Source organism: Limulus polyphemus, unplaced genomic scaffold (genome assembly GCF_000517525.1).
Source record: "Limulus polyphemus unplaced genomic scaffold, Limulus_polyphemus-2.1.2 Scaffold2455, whole genome shotgun sequence".
NCBI lineage: Eukaryota > Metazoa > Arthropoda > Merostomata > Xiphosura > Limulidae > Limulus > Limulus polyphemus.
Genome location: NW_013668065.1, coordinates 2,899 through 15,060, shown reverse-complemented (window position 1 = coordinate 15,060; position 12,162 = coordinate 2,899). Strand labels below are relative to the sequence as shown.

Sequence of the window (12,162 nt, the reverse complement as noted above, 5' to 3'; positions counted from 1 at the left end):
ATAAAGACATACTGTTTTAAAGAATTCTATCAATATGAAATCGGAGTACCCCCAACCCCTTCCTGACCTTCCTCGTGTTATCCTGTATCATTGTGTCAAGTTTGGTGCGGATTGACAAAAAAAAATGTGGAAACGTATAAGGAACAGATACACAAACATATTTACGTTTATTTATATAGAAGGTGGGGGTCCAACCCCCAACCCCTTCCTGACCTTCCTCGTGTTATCCTGTATCAAGTTTGGTGCTGATTGACAAAAAAAATGTAGAAACATATAAGGAACAGATACACAAACATATTTACGTTTATTTATATAGAAGGTGGGGGTCCAACCCCCAACTCCTTCCTGACCTTCCTCGTGTTATCCTGTATCATTGTGTCAAGTTTGGTGCTGATTGATCAAGAAATGTGGAAACGTATAAGGAACAGATACATAAACATATTTACGTTTATTTATATAGAAGGTGGGGGTCCAACCCCCAACCCCTTCCTGACCTTCCTCGTGTTATCCTGTATCAACTTTGGTGCTGATTGATCAAGAAATGAGGAAACGTATAGGGAACAGATAGGCAATGACAGATATACGACCGAGTTTTTTTTTCCCGGACACACACTTTGCTTTATATAACAGATAAAATATTGTTCGTTATATTATATTATAATATTATTATATTAACTGATATTTAATGCTTAGTTTAAAGCCACCACTTACACAGTTCTTATCGTTTTGAAAATAGTTGAGCTACTATACTTAAAAACAACATTAACAAAGCATCCACAGTGATGTACCAAAGTCCAGAAATTCCTTCAATACCACAGACATATTAACAATTTGCTTTAAGAATAAACGCTTGTAATAATCAAAACGTTTACTTAATTACGTACTTAAGGTAGATCACGCACTTAGTTTCTTAAGAATCATCAAACCTAGAGATCCAGCATTTACTCCATTAGCAAAGATTTCAGAACAAACAACTTTATATCAAAATATAAACTTCCTTAAAATGAACACAGCCCTTTCGGACCAGCTATAGAACAAACACGTACAGATCCGAATACTGACTTCCTTGAGAATACCTTTTTAGGGTCAGTAATATTTAGTACTTCTCCTGTTGCAACAACTCGTTTGGCGAAACGGAGGAGGCCCAAGGACGTTTCGGGTTCTGCTGAGCTGAGTTAATAGATATGAATAATAATAATATTGAGTCATAATGAAAATTGAATTTCAATACACTCTTAAGCATAAAAAATACTAAAACTATACCCGTTCGTTTGTGATAATATAATATAATGAAATTTTTCACCCTAATAAAAAATAGTAGTAAAACAAGTAAATGTAAAAATGGGAGCAGGGGGCAGTGTAAAGATAATAAAGGATGATCCCCCAATTCTCGTAGAGATACTTGCTTTTTTTCTTGACATAATATATCGTGGATACACAAATATTTTATCAATGAAAATATCAAAAAAGTTATAACCATTTTCAATTTTGTTTCAAGTTGTTGTTTTTTTACAATTTTTATGTTTAAATATTTCACTTTATGTTTTGTTTTAAAATTATTATCATCTAATTGAAGCAACAACTATTCAAATTCTGTTTTCCACTGGTTGTAACTTTCACCTTATCGTGTTTTCTAATTAAAAGCTTACCTGATTACGGGTGAAAATGGAGCAAGAGGGGAAGATGTCAGTTCAAATGTCCTTGAAAATTTCACGTTCTGAAAAATATTTCAATCAAATGTCCTTGAAAATTTCACGTTCTGAAAAATATTTCAATCAAATGTCCTTGAAAATTTCACGTTCTGAAAAAATATTTCAATAAACTATCCTTGAAAATTTCGCGTTCTGAAAAATATTTCAATCAAATATCCGTGAAATTTTCATCTTCTGAAAAATATTTCAAAGTTTTACTTATGTCTCTCTTTACACACAACGTGATTGTAAACATTTTTCTCCTCGCACAAATTATTAAAAAAAAAAGTTTTTCTGACTATAAAACAGACGGATAGTGAGTCAACATGAGACGTTGTTTTAATCAGTCTGGCCTTACCCGTTTTTTATTATAGTTCATCAGTTGTTTGTAGAACATATTTTCACTTGTGACGCGGAAGTTAACTGATAAGGTGAGATATCCCCAAAGCTATTTCCGGAATTACCTTCTTCGAAGTCTATACTCTTTACAGCAACTGATACAGTTTTTCGTTTTGTTTTTGTTCTCCGCAGTTTGAATGCATTCGGGATTAATTATATGGGTTTATTTTCTTTACATATTTGCGTTCCTATTACTTCGCCGACTTGTGGTTCATACTGATAGGTTTATGTTTTCTTTATTATATATGTACAAGCAAAAAAAATCAACTTATATAAAAAAAAACTCTTCATGCTTCCTCTAATATTTAAATTTGTCGCTTAGAAGTTCTTTTCCCACTATCAAAGATTTCAATTTTTAGGCTTAAAATGTAACTTCGATAATTTTAATTTATTGATGGAATAGTCAATTTTTCTAGCATTTGCTGGATTCTCCTGGAAAACTTCTTCAAAAAACCAATAAAACTTGTTTTAACATGTAATGCATACCTCCGGGTGGGAACATTTTAACATGTAATTCATACCTCGGGGTGGCAACATTTTAACATGTAATTCATACTTCGGGGTGGCAACATTTTAACATGTAATTCATACCTCCGGGTGGCAACATTTTAACATGTAATTCATACCTCGGGGTGGCAACATTTTAACATGTAATTCATACTTCGGGGTGGCAACATTTTAACATGTAATTCATACCTCCGGGTGGCAACATTTTAACATGTAATTCATACCTCCGGGTGGCAACATTTTAACATATAATGCATACCTCCGGGTGGCAACATTTTAACATATAATGCATACCTCGGGGTGGCAACATTTTAACAATGTTTTCATTTGCATCAAGAATATCATTGATGATATTTGAAAGTACATCTGGAAGACCCCGGATTTAGCTCCGTCATGAGAGATATTAAATAGCCCCGTGGGACTGAGAACAAGTATGTACCCCGGAGATATGCATTACATGTTAAAATGTTGCCACCCCGGAGGTATGAATTACATGTTAAAATGTTGCCACCCCGAAGTATGAATTACATGTTAAAATGTTGCCACCCCGAGGTATGAATTACATGTTAAAATGTTGCCACCCCGAGGTACGCATTACATGTTAAAATGTTGCCACCCCGAGGTATGCATTATATGTTAAAGTTCTGAACAGTCCTTTAAAACCAAAAAATTGTTGGCCGAAACCTAACATATTTCAACATGACGTGTAAAATCTTTTAATGCTTTGAAAGCATGAATATAAAATTAAATCTCATAAGATATAACAGTTTTTATTTGTTTCTTTATAGTTAAACACAAGGCTACACAATGAACTATCGTTTTTTAGTGGTGTGAGCCCTCAGACTTACCGCTGAGCCACTGGGGGACAGTCTTTTAAATAAAGTAACGAAATTTGGCTAGTAGATGAAAAATATCCAAGTTTCTGAAGACTATAAGTAAACTTACCAACTTTTTCGTATATAAAACACGCTGTTTGTTTATGTCATCATTTTTATTTCGTTGTATTTTATGCCTAAAATGTGTATTTTGTTTTGACGGCTTGCTGGAGAATTTCATCGACCATCTACGGAATTAAATTTGTATAGTGATCTTTTTTCTCCTTATCCATTTCAATCGTGATAAAAGCCTTCTGTAATGGCATTGCTGTTTTATAAGGCGGTTAGCAATATTGGAATTCAAGGTCAAATATAAATCATATATATATATATATATAATATTGTATTTTAGTCTAACGTTTTTTTTTCTATTAACCTAGGGCGTGCGATGGATGTAACGATCAGATGTATAATTTACTTTCATGAATATTATAAATAATTGACGTAAGAGAGATGGAAATTCAGTGGCTGTTTAATTATTCATTTACATCCGTGCGACGTACCTAAGGTGTTTTTATTACGTGTATATGATCGGTTGTTTTTATACACACAAAAAGTTAGGCCTAACCTCGCTCTCGGATCCCTCTTGAAGGAGTAAAACGGCCGCTTTTTCACATTTCAGCAACTGTTGCGCCCTCTGCATAATCTTCAGGATAACTTTCTCTAGCGACGTCTGTTCTTCGAATAAGTCGTGGGCAACTTCTAGTAGTGACTGTTAACATTTGTTAAAACGATTTAAGTTACATAAGCGAAGAATTAAGTTTGCTTTAAAACATTATTGCAACTGAATGAATAAAAAAATATCAAGAATCGTTAACAATGGCTAGTTGAAACTAAGTTATTCTTTCAGTTACTGTTGTTGATTTGTGTGTGTGTGTATCCTGTCCACTACCGGGAGTCGAACCCCGGATTTCAGAGTTGTAAGTTTGTAAACTTTCCGCTGACCACCATTCTTTCAAACAAATTAGCTAAGCCTCGTAGTAACATTTTTCTTGTAAGTCGTTTGAAATTTAAACCTGTCTTTATTTACTTTGTATAAGTAGAAAACTATTAAGGTATAATATAAATCAGACGTTTATCAAGAAATCTGCACTGAGGTAGCAATCATATCAGCAACTTTTTCAAATTTGTTTCAAGTATCTTAAGCGTTCTGTGGTTAAAATTTTTTTTTTTCATTGTCACTTTTACTTGCAGGTAAGCTCGACTCCGGTGGAAATGTGATTAACATTCTCCAGATCGAGCAAAGTTTATTACGGTTGCCTGAAGGTTAATTCACTTGCAGTTAAGTGTTGAGAATTTTACATTTGAATTCTTTTTTTTTTTTACTTATTTATTTTATATAACGAAACCCCCCTATCCCCCTCCCTCCCCGCACACACACACATAAACTAGTTTAAGTGAAATCATCTGATCTTGGTTGAAAAGTGGCTAAAAAATTCAGTTTTTCGTGTGAGAAGTGAAGACACTCAACGTGTGATTTTATTATATTTCATTCTATTTAAACAAACTAATGAATCTAAGGCTTTGAGTACAGAACGCTTCTTTCTTCGACGTTATTTTACTTTTTTTATTTTGTTGCTTTCTGTTGCAGAAACTTTCAGATGTTATTAACTCCTTTACCGGTTTCAAAATTATTATTTTTTATTCTGTCAAACAAGTTAAACTCGGGAAGATGTGTGTGTGAATGTTGTGTAAGGAAGAAATATATATAATCGGGAAGATGTGTGCGAGTGTTGTGTAAGGAAGAAATATATATAATCGGGAAGATGTGTGCGAGTGTTGTGTAAGGAAGAAAGGTGTAATCGGGAAGATGTGTGTGAATGTTGTGTAAGGAAGAAATATATATATAATCGGAAAGATGTGTGCGAGTGTTGTGTAAGAAACAAAGAAGTAATCGGGAAGATGTGTGTGAATGTTGTGTAAAACAGAAAGAAGTAATCGGTAAGATGTGTGTTAATGTTGTGTAAGGAAGAAAGGTGTAATCGGGAAGATGTGTGTGAATGTTGTGTAAGGAACAAAGAAGTAATCGAGAAGATGTGTGTGAATGTTGTGTAAAGAACAAAGAAGTAATCGGGAAGATGTGTGTTAATGTTGTGTAAAACAGAACGATGTAATCGGGAAGATGTGTGTGAATGTTGTGTAAGACAGAAAGGTGTAATCGGGAAGGTGTGTGTGAATGTTGTGTAAGACAGAAAGGTGTAATCGGGAAGATGTGTGTGTGAATGTTGTGTAAGACAGAAAGGTGTAATCGGGAAGATGTGTGTTAATGTTGTGTAAAACAGAACGATGTAATCGGGAAGATGTGTGTGAATGTTGTGTAAGACAGAAAGATGTAATCGGGAAGGTGTGTGTGAATGTTGTGTCAGACAGAACGATGTAATCGGAAAGATGTGTGTGAACGTTGTGTAAGACAGAAAGGTGTAATCTTACCCTGTTTCTTTCGTATTCTTTCTGGGACATCTCGAAAAGACGAGCGTTGGTTAAGGCAATTCCACAAAACTCTAGGTACGCCCTGGCGAGCTGATGGAATTGTAGAGTTTTTTTTTTTTTACTTTCCTCAGAAAAATACGCACAGAAAAAACATATACATTTTATTAAATTAAAAAGTAGTTTGCATCCAAGAAACAATATAATTAATTCAGAGCAAGCACCAACTTTCTTTGTTTGGTACTGTGTAGAAATATTGTAAAACAAGTGACTAAAGAGATGTTCTCTAAACGATAAAAAAAAAAATAGGCAATGTTAAAATATAAATCATTTTATGTTTTCATTACCAATATCACTGGAAGATTCCTTTCTTGACGACTTACACATTTCAGTATCCCTGTGAGCTCGTAACTAGCAAAAAGTTATCAATTATTCAAACCTTAGTGGCAAAAAAAATAATTGAAAGTACTAAAATACTCTATGATTTCTTGTGTACATACGTTTTTTGTCCAGGAATGAACACAAACAAAAACAAAAAAAAGATACATGGAATTCACGAACTTGTAACGTATGATTGAAAACGTAATGTGTTTTTACTGTTCATGATAATGTTTAACTGCATGGAAAACATTCATTGGTGAACTAATGGTTATGAACGAACCAATACCTTGCAACTGTATATTTATGAAGAATAAATCACATACATATATATATACATACAATCATATATAATGCTTAATAAAATTACTTTTTCGTCTTCTTCGGTGAACTGCTGCTCGCCACTTTGAAGATTTTTATTTACGGCCTGAGCAACGCCTATAATCTCGTCATCAGCGTTTCTAATAGGCATGCAGAGTAGCGTGTCTGTTCTGTAGCCACGTATCTTATCGACTTCGTCATTGTATCTTGGATCCTGTGTTAGAAAATATAATCTAATTTGTTGAAACCGTCAATTATTAGTGTTGAAATACTTACAGTGCAGTGACCCATTTAGGTGATTAGATATATATAATTAATGAAAAGTATTAATACACTATATATAGCAAGTAGGCCTAGCATTGGTAAGCCTTATCCATAATTGCTAGCGTTTCTGTGGCTCCTCTTGTTTTGATTTAAAGTTTTAAGGTAATCAATACTTTTGTTTAAAAGATATGTTATATTTACTCGCCTCGTGTCTTTCTAATCGCCATGAAAAACTTACACTTTGAGTTATGCTTTTTCTAGAATTAAAGTATGCTAACTCTACATTAAAAATCTGCTTACTCCAGACTTAGATACAACTACTTTCTTCTAGATTTAATATTGCTGCTCCTAGATTTAAAATTGAATGCTACTAGATTTAAAGTTTACCGACTCTGAATTTACACTCTCTACTCCTAGATTTAAAGTGTAATATTTTTATGAAATTAGGTGTAAGGAACAGTGGTTGGAGTGGAAGAGGCCAAAAGCGGCCAGTTTTAGTTAATCTCTAAGGGATTAGTGGATTACAGCATTCTAAGTAAGGTTCGATGAAGGAATATATAAAAGAGTTCAACAAAAGAAAATAAGATCGGGAGATGTGAGAGAGAACGAATAAACCGAGAGGCGAATGAAGAAAATAATATGCTGTCGGTACGAAACAAAACCTAGATCTAAATCTACGTGTTGTTGACTATAGTTAGAAACAGCACATTGTTATGTTTACATTCATGATAATAATAAGTACAATCTAAATAACGTTGATGGGCATAACCAGGAAGACTGGGAATAGTACAATCGTAACAAAGTGGTGACAGAAGTGGACGATCCATAAACATTATTTATGTATTTAAACTTAGTCTTCCAATTCTACATTGAAAATTTACTAGTTCTAGATTCTAAGGCAACTGCTTCTAGATTTAAAGTTTCCTTTTTCTAGGAATCCCCGTCAACGAACATGCATGGCATGGCCAGGTGGTTAGGGCCCCGGCATGGCCAGGTGGTTAGGGAGCTCGACTCGTAACCTGCGGGTCGCTGGTTCGAATCCCCGTCACACCAAACATGCTCGCCTTTTCAGCCGTGGGAGTGTTATAATGTGACGGTCAATCCCACTATTCGTTGGTAAAAGAGTAACCCCAGAGTTGGCGGTGGGTAGTGTTGACTAGCTGTCTTTCCTCTAGTCTATAACTGCTAAATTAGGGACGGCTAGCGCACATAGCCTTACGCGAAATTTCAAACAAACCAAACCTTTTCCTACAAGTATGTTGTAGTGTGAAACGTACCTGATTAGGGTTAATTAGGTTCACCGTCATTCCAGTGTTTGCCACATGACCTATGATGCCAGTGCCCCATGGAACTTTGATTTCGTCGTCCTTTCCAGAGCCAGGCAAGAAAATGTCCGTCCCACAATGCACATCGAAAACCTTAGAGACTAACATCCGCTTGTCTTTCGGTCCTTCAATGAGATACAAAGACGCACAATCACTGTCCACAAGGACTGCAAGGTTAGTAATAATTTTCCAAGTCAGACTTTTAGCGTCAAGGTCATGAGCTATCTCCTGAACAATCTCCAGGAAAAACTGTCGTTCATTTGTAAATCTAAGTTCCCGTTTCGCCTCTACCCCTTTCGAAGGTACCCGTGGTATTCGAACTTTGGATTCAATTAGGTGATTTAGAATGTGACTAGACCGAGATGGCAAAGAGAGATATCTCCTGAAGTCTCGAAAACTGTGTCTCCGCGCGTGGGTTGGACTATCGGTACTCTGACTGATTGGTTCGGATTCTCGAAGTGCATTTTTCCTCTTTGAACGGGCGAAATTCTGACGAAGAAACTTTTTAGACTTCAAGCGTGGACGAGTTGTTAGCTGTGGTCCGTCACTAAAATAACCGGAAGTTTGGTCCACAAGCAGATGCTCATCGCTATCGTTCGGTGTATTCGAGTTCCGCCGCGAAGCGATGTACTCTCGAGTGGAAAAAAATCCATGAGTCATCAGCCATCGATCGATAAATTTAATGTCCATTTCCCGAAGAAAGTAATCAGCAGCGTTATCGCGGTGGTCGTCCAGCCAATCTTCTACCTCTGCGAGTGATAAAACCTTCGTGTTGGGAACTGGTGATACTTGCTCTGTGTTAGAAGCAGCGACCATCTGATCTTCAGATGACGCTTGGTCATCGTCACACGTTACCTCTAATCGACACAATGGCATGGAGGTCATCTACTGTCCAGGTGACTCAGTCAAAGTATCTACGATGAGCCAACAATAGTCATCGTCCTGAAATTAAAAAGTTTACACCTATTTTGGGTCAAAAATTAAGGGCATATATTTGTTGTTTTTGTATTAATTCGTTAAAATACATATAGAAAATTTTGTTTCATTAACATTTGATTATTATACTACAGTAATTTATAACGCGTGTATATATATATAGCTTGTCGTATTTCTTAACATACCGAATATTTAAAAATCTGTATATTTTCTTTATCTTCTATACAGCAACCTTTTAATAACATTCTACACAAATTTTGAAAAATTTGGTTTTTGTGACCTATAAAACGTGCGATTCGGTAACTAGAAAAGTTACTTATTAAATAAAACCTGATATTTTTGGGCTATAAACTAGTGAAGATTACGTTCTAAAATAATTTGATTAACAGAACACAAGTGGATCAGCTACTATCGGCAAAATAGTAATTACAAGTGCTTTAAAAGTGATGTTGATTTGGTTATGTTATTATAAAGTTTACTGTGGGTAAACGGGGGGAAAAAAAAGCTTATAAATACATTGTGCAACAGCCCCCCCAGTGGCACAGCTGTATGTCTGCGGACATACAACGCTAGAAACCGGGTTTCGATACCCGTGGTGGGCAGAGCACAGATAGCCCATTGTGTAGCTTTGTCCTTAATTGTAAACAAACATTGTGCAACAAAACTTATAAGACATCTTTGTTTGTATTTACCGGAAACCAAATTATACCTGTGTTATACTGTTTTTTGCACTTAAGCTAAACATATCTTTGCGGGTTTCAGAAGAAGTAGATTGATTCGATGTTTTTTAATTGTAAATGTATTTATATATTTTTGTATACGTGTATATATATATATTTCAGTGTGTGTTGTTTATTGTATTCGTATCTAATGGAAATTGATTTTTATCTTTGGTTCTACAGAGGGTTGAGCACGTTTTATTACAGCGATTTTGAATATGAAGTTCAGCAAGCCACGTGAAAACTACGACCGATACATATAGTCGCGATAGAACTGAATATATCACAACTACATTTTGGCACTGTTTGGTTTTACGTGGGTTGTGTAATGCTACCAAAAACTTATCGCTTTGGGAAAGGTGTGTAACAGCCCTTTCCGAAACAAAATATTAATACACTCAGTTCATAATCATGTGTTCAAATCAGGGATTTGGTATTTTCCTTATACTGAAAAACAAAGGAATATGGATCAATCGAGGGCCCCAGGCCCATCCAGACAGAGACCTGAAACAAGTCTAACTCACTGTAATAAACAAAATGCGGCGTCTTGTAACAGATGAGAATCCAAGAACAAAGGAACAACCAGCTTTCCTATACGGTTAATAGTAGCCACAACAAGCGGCGTGTGCTACAAACTTATTGCCCTTCCTCTAGTTTGCAGTTCAGAATTATGGACGGCTAAGACTAAACAATAGGGGTCTCTGACCTGGTAGTTTAGCCTATTTTCTGTATAAGTTATATATACAAACGATTAGCCATCCTTCTTCTTTTACGCACAGCGCTCCCTGGTGAAGGATGTGTAAGGTGAATGAAATATAATTGTTTTCTGCAATATATTAATAATAATATGTTTTAGTTTTGTTTGTTAACTACTGCAATATGCAGTTAATTATAGAATTGTTACAAAGCCAACTCGGGTATAAATTATGTAAAATGCTTGGATATAAGACGATCAGGTGAAAAATATACACAGAAAGAATTAAGGCCAATAAGAGCCGTCGTGACGAACTTCTGGATCTCCTACGTGGAAATATTATTTTTCGCATTAAAATCGTCTTTAGGTAGCTATGAAAATGAAACAATTTAATTCTTTTTTTTTGTTCTGTTGTTAAGAATGCTGATAAGAAACTGCAATTATAAAAATATGTCTTAGATTTAAAAATAGAACGTAAAACTTGTGTAGGACATATTGAAGTTCCGGTTTCAGAAAATGGGGGTTGTTTTTATTTTCAGTTAAGTTGTAAAGAACTTATTTCATCCAGTCTTACACTTCCTGCCATACGTGAAGCAAAAGGACATGTAAGTGTGCATTATTTAGAATAAAGAGAAGGTTATGTCGATATACTCAAGACGATATTTAATTATTTCATTGTTTGCAGTTAGATAATTAACAAAACATTAAATGCAGTTAATTTTCTATTTGAAAACGAAGACACTATTTCTTAATTAATCATTTTAACAATTAAAACAAACCGTCTTTTTCTGCCCCTCCCCCAGTGGCTCGGCGGTGAGTCCGAAGGCTTATAACGCTAAACACCGAATTTCGACACCTGTGGTGGGCACAGTATAGATAGCCCATTGCGTATCTTAGCGCTTAACAACAAGCAAACAAAATTGTGTCTTTTTTTTGTGCATTGTTGCTTATAATTATAACTACCATTTATAAGACTGTTCGTAGTGAGAAAATAAAGCTTTTTATAGGATAATTTACTTTAATTTTTTCAAAAAAAGCTAATTAACATTTTGTCGTTCCCAAGGTGATTCTAATTTGTTTGCTTTTGTTTCAGAAACTTTTGCATTTTGGAGACATGAGAATCTATGTTTGTAAATCATTTGAAAGAGAGTAAATAAATCAAATTTTTTCACTAAACATTAATTACTCTTAATAATATACACAGGCAGAGTGACAAACGGTAGATCAGCCAGGTAGACAGATAAATACAGATCTATTATGACAACTTGCATATCCAATAACCTTGCTCCTGGGATAGTGAAGGCAAAGTTTAAAAGCCTTAGCCCCACCTTTTTTCTTTTTTTTTACAATTCAGTTGAGGTACCGTGATTGGTAGTGAACTTAACACCCAGTTATTCCTTTCTGGAATTGTTACAGGCTCTCCTATTCGCCAAGTCACAAACCGCATATGTTTCGAAGATCTGTTTGTTTTTGAATTTCGCGCAAGGCTACACGGGGGATATCTGCGCTAGCCGTTCCTAATTTAGCAGTGTAAGACGAGAGGGAAAACAGCTAGTCATTACTACCCACCGCCAACTCTTGGGGTACTCTTTTACCAACGAATAGTGCCGATTGACCGCAACATTA

The 12,162-nt window shown here is 35.2% G+C and overlaps 1 protein-coding gene across 3 annotated transcripts in view; it reads right to left on the bottom strand.

The window, feature by feature from the left end:
- The window catches only part of LOC106467000 (dual 3',5'-cyclic-AMP and -GMP phosphodiesterase 11A-like), a 30,942-nt gene extending 21,821 nt beyond the window's left edge, over positions 1 to 9,121 (bottom strand). For 2 of the 3 annotated variants that reach the window (XM_022395080.1, XM_022395081.1), the window contains exons 1-6: positions 8,140 to 9,121; positions 6,648 to 6,812; positions 5,903 to 5,992; positions 4,041 to 4,184; positions 1,650 to 1,717; positions 1,077 to 1,170 (exon numbers count right to left, since the gene is read on the bottom strand). In XM_022395080.1, the coding sequence (XP_022250788.1) occupies positions 1,077 to 1,170; positions 1,650 to 1,717; positions 4,041 to 4,184; positions 5,903 to 5,992; positions 6,648 to 6,812; positions 8,140 to 9,072 (1,494 nt within the window). In that variant the 5' untranslated portion in view covers positions 9,073 to 9,121. The remainder of the gene's footprint in view (positions 1 to 1,076; positions 1,171 to 1,649; positions 1,718 to 4,040; positions 4,185 to 5,902; positions 5,993 to 6,647; positions 6,813 to 8,139) is intronic. The other variant, XM_022395082.1, reaches the window with a different exon arrangement.
- Between the last annotated feature and the right edge of the window lie 3,041 nt (positions 9,122 to 12,162).